This window comes from Lepisma saccharinum, chromosome 14 (genome assembly GCF_977018435.1).
Source record: "Lepisma saccharinum chromosome 14, izLepSacc3.1, whole genome shotgun sequence".
NCBI lineage: Eukaryota > Metazoa > Arthropoda > Insecta > Zygentoma > Lepismatidae > Lepisma > Lepisma saccharinum.
Window position 1 is genome coordinate 69,710,257 of NC_139242.1, and position 16,951 is coordinate 69,727,207.

General features: G+C 43.0%; 1 protein-coding gene across 1 annotated transcript in view; it reads right to left on the bottom strand.

Moving 5' to 3' along the window:
* The window catches only part of LOC145999001 (putative ATP-dependent RNA helicase DDX5), a 77,012-nt gene that overhangs the window by 46,556 nt on the left and 13,505 nt on the right, over nucleotides 1–16,951 (bottom strand). Inside the window, exons 4-5 of the mRNA XM_083135855.1 lie at nucleotides 16,129–16,240; nucleotides 12,701–12,889 (exon numbers count right to left, since the gene is read on the bottom strand). Of these exons, the coding sequence (XP_082991981.1) occupies nucleotides 12,701–12,889; nucleotides 16,129–16,240 (301 nt within the window). The remainder of the gene's footprint in view (nucleotides 1–12,700; nucleotides 12,890–16,128; nucleotides 16,241–16,951) is intronic.

A 16,951-nucleotide genomic window follows, 5' to 3' on the forward strand; every position in this document is an offset into this window, starting at 1 on the left:
AACAAGTATCTCAAGAATTAGAGCCAACTTGTTGTTCATTTTAGATTCAGCACAACCAAAATACCATAAATTCGTTCAAAAATCTTTGGCAACTAAAAAAGTTTTTTTTTGTAGGCCAATGTAATCATTAAATATACATTAATCAGACACATAATGAATTTAACCAACGACTTGTTAAAGACTGTTTGGGAATCCCCTAAAAGAATGCAAATATTTAGGAATATTATTCATGTGAATGAGAAGGCTGGCAATACTGGACTGCGACCACTTTGCCCTCGTCGGTGGACGTTGAGAGCCTCCAGTATGCAACAGATCTTAAGGAACTATGAAAACCACCTTAATTTTCTTGAGAAATTTTCTGAAGAAGATTCTACTGACGCAGCATTAAAATGTGCTGGATACCTGGAGACAATGCTTCACTTCAAGACATTTTGCTTTCTCTCCCTCTACTGCCATGTGATGGGTCCAATAGAAGAGGTAAACTGTAAGATTTAGTTTCCACGCATTGGTGCTACAGAACAGGGACTGCAGTTGAAACCTAGTTTCAGTTCGGTCCGGAATGAAACATTGTGGTTCACTTTCAGTTCTCGAACTGAAACTGGATTGAAACCAGAGTATACAGGGTGATTTCGAACTCCCATTACAAACTTAGGGGGGTGAATCTAGAAGGAAAAACAAGCCGAAAGTGCCATGTGGCAAAATTACGAAAACGGCACCATGTGGCTGCCAGAGCCGTGAGAAAATCGGTTCACACCTCTTTCAAAGAGCAATAACGTCTGAACCACGAAAGATACGAAGATCGGCTCTGACGGAAGTGGAGGAAGACGTATCCAAACAATATCAGGTCGTTGAAATTGCGGCGCTTTTCGTAATGCGCAAGGGGAATCCCCAAAGGAAATGGGGAATCCCCACTGCATGTGAGCGGAAACTCGCGCAAAATGGAGAAAGACGACGAGGGAACATGCTGTCACAGGACGGTCGAAAAGTGACACATGGAGGGAGTCCCCAGAGGAGCGCATGAAGTGCGACAAATGGAACATGCTTGGACAGTGACTATCGCGCATCCCAGATGGTACGCAAAACGGAGTGATGGATGTACACGTGCATGCTACGTGGAACGCAACGTGCAATTACAATTGCGATATGAACCACTACGTGCCTTCTCCCACCGGGAATTCGTTGAACCCGGGACCTCGGGATTACAAGGTCAGCCGGAAGTCGGCTCTCTGAGGAGCAGCACCAAATATCCACGCGCCCCACGAATGCAGGGACACCTCCCTAAAAGGCACAGCCGCAAAAAAAAAAAAAAAAAAAAAAAAAAGGAAAGAAATTGGCACGTACGTATGAAGGGTTTCACATTGGAATGTACTACAGTATCACTTTGGCGGAAGGAAAACAGAGAGTAGCACAAACAGATAAAAATCAGTAACACAGATATTGACCCTTTGTCCTGAAAAATAGGCAACTTGTGCTAAATCTTGAATCATTGCTGCTTGATGTTTCTGTTCATTACCGATGGTATGAAGGAACGACGATGAACTCGGAATGCAGCACGTAAGCACTGCGAAGGACAGTATGAAAACATCCTTTGGCGTGTGCAGAACGGAAACTCACAACAGGGGCTCAATATGACGACCACCAACATCGATGCACACATTGTACCTTCGAAGAATGTTCTCATACAGACGATTGAAGACCATTGGATTCTCTCGAATGAAGTCCGCTGCTGCCACAATCCTAGCAACCAGGTCATGCTCAGACTCGATGGGGGTTTCATAAATGAGACTCTTCATGCGCCCCCATAGAAAAAAGTCCAGGGGCGTTAAGTCGGGAGATCGTGGGGGCCACGGCACGGGCCCGGCACGCCCTATCCATTGCCTGTCATGTCTGTGGGTCAGATGGTCCCGTACGTCCCGTGCAAAGTGGGGTGGCGCCCCATTATGCTGGAACCACATGTTTTGCCTAATGGCCAATGGCACATTTTCCAACATCTCGGGCAATGTCTCTTGGAGAAAAATTAGATAAGTACGACCTGTGAGATTGGTGGGAAGTACGTATGGGCCAATTAAACGACCGGCCAGTATTCCTGCCCAGACGTTGATGCCCATTCGCTGCTGGAACCCACGAGCTTTCGTTGCGAATGGGTTCTCTTCATCCCACACATGGCTGTTGCGGGAATTAAAAACACCCTCTCTAGTGAATTTCGCCTCATCCGTGAAGAGCACCAACTGTGGAAACTGAGGCGTATTCACGCAACGACGCACAAACCATGTGCAGAAGCGAGCACGTGATTCAAAATCTGTGGGACCCACGGCGTGCACCTTCTGGGGGTGATATGGGTGCAGTTGTTGATCATGAAGGACATTCCACACTACAGACTGAGATACACCAACATCCCGCGCTACGATTCGGGTACTCGTACCAGGGTCTTCGTGCACAGCATGAAGAATTGCCTCCTCCACCGCAGGCGTGCGCCTCGTCCTTGGGGCACCTGTGTCCACTCTACTCACAACAAATGTTCCAGATTCACGACGGTTCACTTTTTCGAATATGGTGTGTGATGGCGTCACACGTTCCGGGAAACGTTCCTGGTACATCGCACGGGCAGCCCTTCCATTGCATCTCGCTTCCCCGTAAATGAGCATCATGTCTGCATACTCCTCGAAACTGTATTGCACCATCGTGGGGAGTTTTCACGTCCACACACACCCACAACGTCGTAATGTTCCCAGAAGATACGTCGTGTGTACGTACTCAACCAATGTGTCACGTCCAGCGCTCTCTCCATACAGTCTTGCAATACCCAGAGGGCGAAAGGGTCAACTTCGACCAGGGATAGCGAGTGACTCCTAGTATGACGTCAGCGCACACCTTCATGCATCACAGAGGCTACGAACGGGAAGGAACGTCAGTAAGTACGGGTTGGTCGCTCCCGTTCCATGTCCTTCACGTGAGAACGTTAATGACTAACGTCGGACTCGCATGGGATACCTCTACACGCTCTGCAGTAATGTAGTACAGAACAATACGAACGTGTCCCTGCATTCGTGGGACACGCGGATATGTATTTGGTGCTGCTCCTCAGAGAGCCGACTTCCGGCTGACCTTGTACTCCCGAGGTCCCGGGTTCAACGAATTCCCGGTGGGAGAAGGCACGTAGTGGTTCATATCGCAATTGTAATTGCACGTTGCGTTCCACGTAGCATGCACGTGTACATCCATCACTCCGTTTTGCGTACCATCTGGGATGCGCGACAGTCACTGTCCAAGCATGTTCCATTTGTCGCACTTCATGCGCTCCTCTGGGGACTCCCTCCATGTGTCACTTTTCGACCGTCCTGTGACAGCATGTTCCCTCGTCGTCTTTCTCCATTTTGCGCGAGTTTCCGCTCACATGCAGTGGGGATTCTCCATTTCCTTTGGGGATTCCCCTTGAGCATTACGAAAAGCGCCGCAATTTCAACGCCCTGATATTGTTTGGATACGACTTCCTCCACTTCCGCCAGAGCCGATCTTCGTATCTTTCGTGGTTCAGACGTTATTGCTCTTTGAAAGAGGTGTGAACCGATTTTCTCACGGCTCTGGCAGCCACACGGTGCCGTTTTCGTAATTTTGCCACATGGCACTTTCGGCTTGTTTTTCCTTCTAGATTCACCCCCCTAAGTTTGTAATGGGAGTTCGAAATCACCCTGTATATGTCCGAACCAGAACTGGAATGATCTGATGTTTTACATCCAGTTCGGCCCGGAATGAAACCATTCGGTTAATTTTCAGTTCTCGAACTGAAGCTGGAATGGAACCGGAATATATATGTCCGAACCGTAACTGAAATTATCTGGGGTTATAGTTTCAGTTCGGTACGGAATGAAACCTTTCGGTTCACTTTCAGTTCTCGAACTGAAACTGGAATGAAACTGGAATATATCTATCCGAACCGTAACTGAATTTATCTGGGGTTATAGTTTCAGTTCGGCCCAGAATGAAACCTTTCGGTTCAATTTCAGTTCTCGAACTGAAACTGGAATGAAACAGGAATATATCTATCCGAACCGTAACTGGAATGATCTGACGCTGTACTTATAGTTCGGCCCGGAATGAAACCCTTCTGTTCGTTTTCAGTTCTTGAACTAAAATTGGAACGAAACTGGAGTATATCTGTCTGAACTGTAATTGGATGGTCTGAGCTTGCACTTCCAGTTTGACCCGGAATGAAAGTTTTCAGTTAAGTTTCAGGTCTCGAACTTAAACCGTTTCCAGACCCAAATGCTAAGGATCTGGGTGTTTTGCGATGTTTGAGATCGAGAAAAATGCTGAGTAACTTTTACATTTTCTTCATTTAAGAACTGTATCTCACATTGTACTGACAATTGTATTCTTTTTTATGTAATTATCTGTGAAATGAAAACGAAAAGTTTATATGAATCCGCCGCGTCACTTTTACCGCAGTTGATTCAGTTCAAAATGGCATGAAACAACAGGATGAAAATTAACTGGAAAAAGTTACGTATCTTCTACTAAGAAAATTAACTTAAATCTATACAAATTGTACATACAATCATAATAAATAAAGCAATCTAATTACATTATATCTCTTATATCTCATGATTCCAAAACAAGATTCTGGCTGTTATTAGATGATGGTATAAACTTATTTTGAGAATTTTTTTTCAACCTTGTAAAATTTGCACTTTTTGAGAAATTGTGTTGATTTGAGTCAAATCATTTGACATGGAATGACCCAACTATATATATTTATATATAAACATATATATACCTCACAACAGTTGATGTCACATCCCTTTACACAAATATTCCCCATGCCCATGGCCTCCGTGCCACGGAATCATTCCTTAACAGCCGACCCAAACCCCACAATCCCAGCACTCACTTCCTGATACAACTAGCCAACCTTGTACTTACCTGCAACAACTTCTGCTTCGGTGACCAACATTACCTGCAGATACGTGGCACAGCTATGGGTACCCGCATGGCCCCCTCTTATGCCAACCTGTTCATGGGCAGGCTGGAACAGGAATTCCTTGACTCCCAGCAACTGAAACCACTCCTCTGGCTAAGATTCATTGATGACATTTTTCTCCTCTGGACATATGGCGAACCCTCCCTCACAACATTCCTAAACCGACTAAATGAGTTCACCACCCTCAAATTCACCTGGTTCCACTCCAAAGACCAAGTGACCTTCCTCGATGTGGACATCCACATTGCGGGAGACCACTTGGAAACATCCATACATATCAAACCAACCAACCACCTCCAGTATCTCCACTACTCCAGCTCACACCCCTACCACACCAAAAAAGCCATCCCATTTTCCCTTGCCCTCAGAGGCCAGCGCCTCAACTCATCCCCCTCATCCCGCCAAAACTACAACCTACGCCTGCACCAAGCCCTAACCAACCGTGGCTACCCCTCCACCCTCATCAACAAACAAATCACTAGAGCTAACTCCCACAACCACACCAAACAACCCAAAACCAACCCTCCAACTCTGATCACCCAATACCACCCTCACATTACAAAAATCAGACATACCCTCCACTCCCTCCTCCCCATCCTGCACAGTGATCCCGAGACCAGAGACATCTTTCGGGAAAAACCTAGGGTCGTCTTCCGTCGCCCCCCCAACCTCCAAAACATCTTGGTCCGAAACACCCCCACCCCTTCCGCACCCCTTCCCCCAGCCCACAGGTGCAACAAACCCAGATGCAAGACCTGCCCCATACTCATCACCTCCCCCACCCTCCTGATCCCTACAGCGGCAGGTGAGTTCACCCTTCACCCTAAGGGCACCTGCCACTCATCCAATCTAATTTACACCCTCATCTGTCAAATCTGCGACAACTTCTACCTAGGTGAAACCTCCACCCCCTTGAATCTAAGGATAAATAATCACCGTTCCTCCACCCAAAACTCCGATTTCACAGTTGCCATCCACACCAACAGCCATATCACCACCTTCAATAACTGCTTCCGTGTTGCCATCATCCACCTTTTACCCCCCGCTCTGACACATCTTTCCGCAGGCGATGGGAAAGGGCCTATATAGCAGGCATGCACGCCACTATACCCCCCGGACTCAACCTAGCCAACCAGTAACTCTTTCCTCTCCTCCCCGAAACTACCCACCCACCTTACAGTAAACACTGGCTAAAGTATTTCGTGTTTCCTTTCAACTGTTTCTGGCAACACTGACCGTAGAGACGCTACGGTCAGTATTCTGTGCCTCTACTCACAGTGTCGTCGATCTTTTATCTACCTTCTTGAAAATGCGACTCAGATCGCGAAATATTGAATTATTTCTATTCATGTGGTAAGTGTTTACTGTCTCCTTCATTATTTGTATATATATATATATATATATATATATCAAAGGAACAAAAACACAGGAATAGGATCAGAAAAGGTGCCAGAAGGGCAGATAAACACTAATGATGAAGGAGACAGTAAACACTTACCACACGAAGAGAAATTATTCTATATTTCGCGATCTAAGTCGCATTTTCAAGTTGAAGAAGAAAGATCGGCGTTACAAAGAGTAGAGGCACAGAATACTGACCGTAGCGTCTCTACGATCAGTGTTGCCAGAAACAGTTGATAGATGACGAGAAGTACTTTCACCAGTGTTTACTGTAAGGTGGGTGGGTAATTTTGGGGAGGAGAGGAAAGGGTTACTGGTTGGCTAGGTTGATCCCCACAGCGGCAGGTGAGTTCACCCTTCACCCTAAGGGCACCTGCCACTCATCCAACCTATTTACACCCTCATCTGCCAAATCTGCGGCAACTTCTACATAGGCGAAACCTCCACCCCCTTGAACCTAAGGATTAATAATCACCGTTCCTCCACCCAAAACTCAGATTTCACTGTTGCCATCCACACCAACAGCCATAACACCACCTTCAATAACTGCTTCCGTGTTGCCATCATCCATCTTTTACAACCCGCTCTGACACATCTTTCTGCAGGCGCTGGGAAAGGGCCTACATAACAGGCACGCATGCCACTATACCCCCCCGGGACTCAACCTAGCCAACCAGTAACCCTTTCCACTCCTCCCCAAAATTACCCACCCACCTTACAGTAAACACTGGTGAAAGTACTTCTCGTCATCTATCAACTGTTTCTGGCAACACTGATCATAGAGATGCTACGGTCAGTATTCTGTGCCTCTACTCTTCGTAACGCCGATCTTTCTTCTTCAACTTGAAAATGCGACTTAGATCGCGAAATATATAATAATTTCTCTTCGTGTGGTAAGTGTTTACTGTCTCCTTCATCATTAGTGTATATATATATGTATGTATATACATATAAGGTATCAAAATGGCAGTTATTTCAATATATATCTATATATAATCTTTAAATAACGGCCTTAATAACGGGTACACAGAAATATTCAGTTATTTCGGATCTTATCTATTTCCAAACTTTCGGATCTGGCACCCCCCAAAATACCAAAATTGTTCACTACGAAGTTTTATTCCGAAACAGAACTTAAATTGAAAGTTCACAGAGGGTTATGGTGCACCAAAATGTAGCGAAACATTTCAGTTCAGGTTTGGGTGCGAACCAAAAGTGTTCACAATGAGGTTTCATTCCGGAACTGAACTGAAACTAAAAGTACACGGAGGGTTATGGTGCACCAGAATGTAGCGAAACGTTGCAGTTCAGGTTCGGGTGTGAACCAAAAGTGTTCACAATGAGGTTTCATTCCGCAACTGAACTGAAACTGAAAGTACACGGAGGGTTATGGTGCACCAGAATGTAGCGAAACATTGCAGTTCAGGTTCGGGTGCGAACCAAAAGTGTTCACAATGAGGTTTCATTCCGGAACTGAACTGAAACTAAAAGTACACGGAGGGTTATGGTGCACCAGAATGTACCGAAACATTGCAGTTCAGGTTTGGGTGCGAACCAAAAGTGTTCACAATGAGGTTTCATTCCGGAACTGAACTGAAACTAAAAGTACATGGAGGGTTATGGTGCACCAGAATGTAGCGAAACATTGCAGTTCAGGTTCGGGTGCGAACCAAAAGTGTTCACAATGAGGTTTCATTCCGGAACTTAACTGAAACTGAAAGTACACGGAGGGTTATGGTGCACCAGAATGTAGCGAAACATTGCAGTTCAGGTTTGGGTGCGAACCAAAAGTGTTCACAATGAGGTTTCATTCCGGAACTGAACTGAAACTGAAAGTACATGGAGGGTTATGGTGCACCAGAATGTAGCGAAACATTGCAGTTCAGGTTTGGGTGCGAACCAAAAGTGTTCACAATGAGGTATCATTCCGGAACTGAACTGAAACTGAAAGTACACGGAGGGTTATGGTGCACCAGAATGTAGCGAAACATTGCAGTTCAGCTTTGGCTGCGAACCAAAAGTGTTCACAATGAGGTTTCATTCCGGAACTGAACTGAAACTGAAAGTACACGGAGGGTTATGGTGCACCAGAATGTAGCGAAACATTGCAGTTCAGGTTCGGTTGCGAACCAAAAGTGTTCACAATGAGGTTTCATTCCGGAACTGAACTGAAACTAAAAGTACACGGAGGGTTATGGTGCACCAGAATGTAGCGAAACATTGCAGTTCAGGTTTGGGTGCGAACCAAAAGTGTTCACAATGAGGTTTCATTCCGGAACTGAACTGAAACTAAAAGTATACGGTGGGTTATGGTGCACCAGAATGTAGCGAAACATTGCAGTTCAGGTTCGGGTGCGAACCAAAAGTGTTCACAATGAGGTTTCATTCCGGAACTGAACTGAAACTAAAAGTACATGGAGGGTTATGGTGCACCAGAATGTAGCGAAACATTGCAGTTCAGGTTCGGGTGCGAACCAAAAGTGTTCACAATGAGGTTTCATTCCGGAACTTAACTGAAACTGAAAGTACACGGAGGGTTATGGTGCACCAGAATGTAGCGAAACATTGCAGTTCAGGTTTGGGTGCGAACCAAAAGTGTTCACAATGAGGTTTCATTCCGGAACTGAACTGAAACTGAAAGTACACGGAGGGTTATGGTGCACCAGAATGTAGCGAAACATTGCAGTTCAGGTCTGGGTGCGAACCAAAAGTGTTCACAATGAGGTTTCATTCCGGAACTGAACTGAAACTGAAAGTACACGGAGGGTTATGGTGCACCAGAATGTAGCGAAACATTGCAGTTCAGGTTTGGGTGCGAACCAAAAGTGTTCACAATGAGGTTTCATTCCGGAACTGAACTGAAACTGAAAGTACATGGAGGGTTATGGTGCACCAGAATGTAGCGAAACATTGCAGTTCAGGTTTGGGTGTGAACCAAAAGTGTTCACAATGAGGTTTCATTCCGGAACTGAACTGAAACTAAAAGTACACGGAGGGTTATGGTGCACCAGAATGTAGCGAAACATTGCAGTTCAGGTTCGGGTGCGAACCAAAAGTGTTCACAATGAGGTTTTATTCCGGAACTGAACTGAAAATGAAAGTACACGGAGGGTTATGGTGCACCAGAATGTAGCGAAACATTGCAGTTCAGGTTAGGGTGCGAACCAAAAGTTTTCACAATGAGGTTTCATTCCGGAACTGAACTGAAACTGAAAGTACACGGAGGGTTATGGTGCACCAGAATGTAGCGAAACATTGCAGTTCAGGTTTGGGTGAGAACCAAAAGTGTTCACAATGAGGTTTCATTCCGGAACTGAACTGAAACTGAAAGTACACGGAGGGTTATGGTGCACCAGAATGTAGCGAAACATAGCAGTTCAGGTTTGGGTGCGAACCAAAAGTGTTCACAATGAGGTTTCATTCCGGAACTGAACTGAAACTGAAAGTACACGGAGGGTTATGGTGCACCAGAATGTAGCGAAACATTGCAGTTCAGGTTTGGGTGCGAACCAAAAGTGTTCACAATGAGGTTTCATTCCGGAACTGAACTGAAACTGAAAGTACACGGAGGGTTATGGTGCACTAGAATGTAGCGAAACATTGCAGTTCAGGTTTGGGTGCGAACCAAAAGTGTTCACAATGAGGTTTCATTCCGGAACTGAACTGAAACTGAAAGTACACGGAGGGTTATGGTGCACCAGAATGTAGCGAAACATTGCAGTTCAGGTTTGGGTGCAAACCAAAAGTGTTCACAATGAGGTTTCATTCCGGAACTGAACTGAAACTGAAAGTACACGGAGGGTTATGGTGCACCAGAATGTAGCGAAACATTGCAGTTCAGGTTCGGGTGCGAACCAAAAGTGTTCACAATGAGGTTTCATTCCAGAACTGAACTGAAACTAAAAGTACACGGAGGGTTATGGTGCACCAAAATGTAGCGAAACATTGCAGTTCAGGTTTGGGTGCGAACCAAAAGTGTTCACAATGAGGTTTCATTCCGGAACTGAACTGAAACTAAAAGTACATGGAGGGTTATGGTGCACTAGAATGTAGCGAAACATTGCAGTTCAGGTTTGGGTGCGAACCAAAAGTGTTCACAATGAGGTTTCATTCCGGAACTGAACTGAAACTAAAAGTACACGGAGGGTTATGGTGCACCAGAATGTAGCGAAACATTGCAGTTCAGGTTTGGGTGCGAACCAAAAGTGTTCACAATGAGGTTTCATTCCGGAACTGAACTGAAACTAAAAGTACACGGAGGGTTATGGTGCACCAGAATGTAGCAAAACATTGCAGTTCAGGTTCGGGTGCGAACCAAAAGTGTTCACAATGAGGTTTCATTCCGGAACTGAACTGGAACTTAAAGTACACGGAGAGTTGTGGTGCACCAGAATGTAGCGAAACATTTCAGTTCCGGTTCGGGTGCGAACTATAAGTCGAACTGGAGCATGTTTCAGTTTGAGTTCAAATTCGGTTCGCAGTCCCTGCTACAGAAGTGGAATCAAAACTAAAATACTTGACTGACATCTTTCAAGAAAAGCGATTGTGTTTTGAGCAGTTCTGGCTGAAATGCACAGAGTGCAAACTGAGCCTCGTTGATGAGCCAGAATTGCCCCGGCAATGTCACGTCCCTAAGAGACTTAAAAATCCTGATGCTGCCAAACATCACAAGTTCTACACTCCAAAATAGTATTATAAATCAATATAGACTGTGTGTGACACAGCAAAATCATGTGTTAAACAAGGACATGAATCTACAGTACTACAAAAAAGTAACAGACGTACAGAAAGAATGCATCTCAGCTGTGAACAGTTGCACAACAAACTTTGAGCAAACGTGAGATTTGGATGCCGATAGGCTCTCCTTACACATGTCCATGCTTGGTGATATCGCCAAACAGAAGAAAGTGGTTCTAACTACCATGCGTGACATAAGGAAGTTTCTTTTGGAAGACAGCACCCTCCAGGAGCCAAATTCATGATGGTCCTCCGCACTGTACGAGTGAGGACAGCCACAGCCGAAAGGTCACTCAGTGCTATTAGCCGACTAAAGACGTATTTGAGATCTACAATGAGGCAGAAGCAGCTTAGCGGTACTCCACATACATCAAACTGTGCTTGATAATTTGGACCTGAGACCGCTCGTTAATGAATTCATAAAAAAGTAACCTACTGCATAGAGCAACTTTTGCTTTATTTTTAAATTCTGTTCATATGTTTTTTGTTGTGTATGTCACATTATATCTTAGTGTACATGCTTTTTTTTATTATTGCAAAATTAAATTTAAAAAGTAAAATATTGTATCAAGAACAAAAAAGTAAAACTATTTTCCTGCAATTTGTGTTAGCATTTATGTAAATAATTAAATAAAACTGTTAGATATTGTAAATATTCGTTATTTTATGGGTTATTTTCAACCCATCACATGTCTATTGCAGTCATTAAAACACACCCATGCCCTCTGCCGGGACTCGAACCCAAAACCTCTGGATCAAAGCGAGTTGAGTCGACCACCCAACACGCTCGGCTACCGAGACCAGCATATAACTGTTAGGTTGATCTCTTAATGTATATACATATTTTTCAATAAAAATGTTAATTGTTATCTAAAAAACAAATGAGCAGACACAAAAGACATAAAGAGACAAACATTTTCTGAACGTTTTTCATGTTACATTGCAATTGCATGAGGAATATAATAGCTGCTTAAAAACTGCTATACGAACACGTAATTTTTATTTTTAAAAAAGGGAGGGAGTAAGTCATTCATTCATTTATTTCAGTGATCAGAGCCCCCTCCCCCAATAATTTTGACAAGTTGACGCCCCTGTATGGGAGTTTCATTAAGGCTTAGACCACATTCAGAAATCTTTTTTTTTTATAACCAATCCTTGTTCTTTTGTAATAAGTGTCGCGGCATGATTCCAATGCCAAGAAAATCCTGAAGAAGGGGAAAGTAGTTACCCCGAAATGTTGCTCTAATCAACATTGGACTACTCGCTAATCGTAAGTAAGCAATTTTAGTGTTTTAAGGAAAAAAAGGTTTTTTCTTTTTAACAAAGACATTATTTCATTAATGGTCCTCCCTTTGGTCTAGGATTAGAATATGTTTCTGCTATCCACAAACAACCTAATGTAAGTATGGGGTTACAGCTGAAAGGCTTTGCCAACTTGTGCAAAAACTTCCCAGAGCAATGACTCATATGCGCTTCCCCATCTGTAAACAAAATTTCCTCCTTGGGGGGACGTACATACTACATTGCAGTTTACCCCTCCCCCCCAAAAACCAAAATGCCAGCATATAAACAAGAGAATCTCACCTGAGGTTCCCTGGGAGCACCACCATAAATGCATGCACTATGGATAAAAGCTGAAGCACCAAATTCAGATGCTACTTCCTGTACCTGCTGGCCCAGCTCTCTGGTGGGGGTCAGCACTAAGGTAATGGGGCCGTCACCTCTTGACAAAGGAGGTTGGTTACTGATGTGGACAAGTGCCGGAAGTATGTACTGAAAGGAAAAAGTTCATAAGGTATTACAAATGTGCATGTATAATTGTAAAAATCTAGTCAATTTAAATCAATGCAACTAATTTCTTGAACATATACAGAGGCTGTTCAGCGTATATTTGGCCAAACGCGATTCCTCCCCCCTGCACTCAGAATGAACTCACCCAACCTTGGTCGGGCATGTTTGTCAGTGTTGTGTGTGAGCTGTAAAAGAGTGGTTGTGTTTTCTCACTGGGCCAAAAATCCCGCCCAAACTGAGCCGCTTTTTGGGAGGAGTGCGTTGTATAACTTTCCAAGTGTTTGAGTTTTCTCGCTTGGCCGAAAATGCTGCCAAAACAGTTGCTTTTGGGAAGGTTATGTTGTAGCATTTTATGACGCAAGGTTCAGTGTGTCAATGATCAGGAAGTAGTGTAAGAGCAAGAATTGTGACGTTAGTTTGACTTTATTCAAGAATGTGATCGGCAAGTATAAGGATTGCATGGCCCCAGCGTTCGGTTCTCCAACAAATGGAACGAGAACACGGCCGTGCACAAAAGCCACCACCAGCATGCAGGCGAAACTTCGCAGAATGGGCATGCAAGAGAATCCACCGACCCAAAGACAGATGGAAAATCATCTAAATATGTCTTTGGAAACTGTTAACCGCACCTTGCACCTGCATACTGGTGGTGGCTTGTGTGCACGGACGTGTTCTCATCCCCTTTGTTGGAGAATCGAACGCTGGGGCTATGCAATCCTTATACTTGCCGATCACATTCTTGAATAAAGTCAAACTAACGTCACAATTCTTGCTCTTACACTACTTCCTGATCATTGACACACTGAACTTTGCGTCATAAAAGGCTACAACATAACCTTCCCAAAAGCAACTGTTTTGGCAGCATTTTTGGCCAAGCGAGAAAACTCAAACACTTGGAAAGTTATACAGCGCACTCCTCCCAAAAAGCGGCTTAGTTTGGGCGGGATTTTTGGCCCAGTGAGAAAACACAACCACTCTTTTACAGCTCACACACTACACTGACAAACATGCCCGACCAAGGTTGGGTGAGTTCATTCTGAGTGCAGGGGGGAGGAATCGCGTTTGGCCAAATATACGTTGAACAGCCTCTGTACTATGCTTTGTACTCCAAAATAAATTGAATCATTGAATTGCCTGATGATATTTGGGATTCATATGTTTTTAATAATGTGATCAAAATTTTTATCTGAAATAAAAATAAAACAGAATGCTTGTTTTTTCAGTTATGTTGCTATATTACAACAATGTAACATTGACAACATCCATTGCATAACGGATTCTCTTTCCTATTTAAAAAATTCTTAACCATTGTTATAACTGTATCTTTAGCCAAACTAAAAATAAATGTCTGATAAAGGGGGTGTGTGTTCTGAAACGTCACAACGAAAAACTATGTTTTTATGCTTGTAATAACCGTAGACTACACAAGAAATAATCTAGAATGCAAGCAATATGTACATACAAGAAAAACTATTAGAACTAAGTTGCTTGTGCATCAACTGCTGGTGCTGCCAGTAAAGAATATAAATAAATTGAAGAAAAACCACTGAAAAACAGACATGAAATTTCATGCCTATTACTAGGGACATAGGATCTTTGCAGCGTGCAAAAATGCTACATGTGAAAAATTGTAGTTTTTAGATTCTTCAAATACTGACACCCCCTACTGATGCAATATGCACATATTTTATGCCTGCTTTTTGTGAACTGAAGTCGATGTGCAGAATGTTACCACATTAGATCAGCAACTTGCATAATGAGACTATCCTGGCTACCTATGTCTATTCCAATTCATGACAAAATGCACAATATTTCCTTTCCTAGCTCAATTCTGGATTGTGCATAGCCCCAAGAAAGACAACTTTGCTTTGCAAGCACAGGTTGATGTTCAAAAGCAGGCATGATTTTACTTACATTATCATTTGAATTTAAAATTTTGGGTGCGTCAGCACTAAGGCTATTTTGCACCCGTCACATTATATGGGGTCCAGCCCCTTATCGTTACAAATAACAACTCTATTGTTGCAGAACTAAAATCATAAAATATTAAAATCTTACTGACTTTCGTTAAAAGCTGAGGCTGTAAAGGGGCACTCAGCACAAATAAGGACAAAACACAGGACAACACAAACAAAATTATACTGGCCATGGGGCCAGTCACCAGAGCCTCGTTAGTCTGCAGTCCAGGGTGTACTAATGTGGAAGTGAGGTTGACATTTGGGTGTACTATGTGGAAGGTCACCCCCTACATTATCATTTATTCGCATGTCAATGCCCAACAATTTTAGATACAATACTGTTAATCATGCACACAAAATATTGGTTTACGCCTTTCAAAGCACAATGGACCTCGTAAGATACAATGCACATTAAACTTGTCACATCTGTTCGTTAATTTGTTCCAAGGGAAGTTAAATGAAGTTGCCTAAAATATATCTTCTTGCCTTTAGACTCATTTATTCATAGCTCAGAATCCTGTCAATTTGTCAAAATCTTACTGGAATTCATAGATTTTTCACCTATAAGCAATGCGTCCTCTTCACAATAAATGACAATAAATTTTCTTCTCGTTCCATGAATATATTTTCTCTACAAACTCATGAAATAACAGGTGTGTCATTTTTCACAGTAAACAAGCAGTAAAGACTACCATTTTCCTAGTTTACACCAATTTGCAGAATTAAGCACTCCAATTTTAGACTTTGCGAAAAAATAATAATAATAACGCAGTCCTGTTGCACAGCAGGTTTTACAAACGTAAAACACAGATGACTGATTTATTATAGATCATTTTTTTTTTTTTTTTTTTTCATCTTGTTCAGAATATTGTTGACAATGTCCATGCACATGCAGCCCCAAGATTTGGGGAAAAACAGGACTTAACGAGATGAAAACATCCTTCACATACGCAGGACCTGTATCAGATTGAGACTTCATGTTCTTAGATCATTGAAAGAGGTTGTAAATGCTTGTGATTTTAAATCTGATGGACTGATGGAGAGAAAAAACTTCAGCTGGAAGTAGTTTAAATCAAAATGTATTTTCCAGCTTGTGAAGTAATGTTTCCCAAGCTAAATGATTTCTTGCCACTGGTGCGCTATCAATAAAAGGTTTTAAGTTGAACATGTCATATTATGCAAGCAACACACACACATGGAGAATTAAACATTTTACAGTGCACAAATAGAACACAATGCTATCAATGACAGTTGTATACTCACAGCCAAAGTCTTCCCCGATCCAGTTTTAGCAACACCCACCATGTCTCTTCCACTCAGAGCAACTGGCCATCCCTGTGCCTGAATGGGTGTGGGCTTATCAAACCCTTGTCTCCTACAAAAATATTACCACAAACATATAGAAAACAAAAACGACAATTAAGCAATAAGGAGAAATCTTTCCTCTCGTTATAATTTGTTAGGGGGATGAAACGTTTGGTGGTGCGAAGCAGGAGTACTGCATGGCAACCAAGGTAATGAAAGTAAGAATCATATGTATTAAAACACCATCAAAATTAAACTATGTTAATAAGTAGCCAACTCTTCTTTTGTTTACTAATAATATATAATAATAATAAACCATGCCATAACAGCCTGTGAGGGCCAGTGTCTACCTACTGACTACCGGCCTCATTCCCACCAGAGGTTGGAAATTATCAACTCAGGGCGACATGTGGTCGGCACGACAAACTTCCGGTAGTTGTTGTAGGTTTTCTATGGCCAGGTTACACTACTCATTTGTAGCTCCCCAATTTCCTCACGAAGGTGGGTGGCCACTAGTACCATACTCAGGCAGAAATCTCATGAAAATTTGTTACACTTCTCCCCAGGAGACTTGAACCTGCACACATCCCATAGCCGGAGCACAAAGCTTGCACCTTAGACTGCACGACCACAGTGTGGGACTGTTAATTAATATAACAAAAATATTTTAATTGAGTTAAAAATAAGTGAAGTTTGCATTTTACTTTTATGCATAAGTAATGTAAACATGCCTATGTGTGGATGCAAAATCCAAGCAATCTTCAATATATTGAAATTGTAA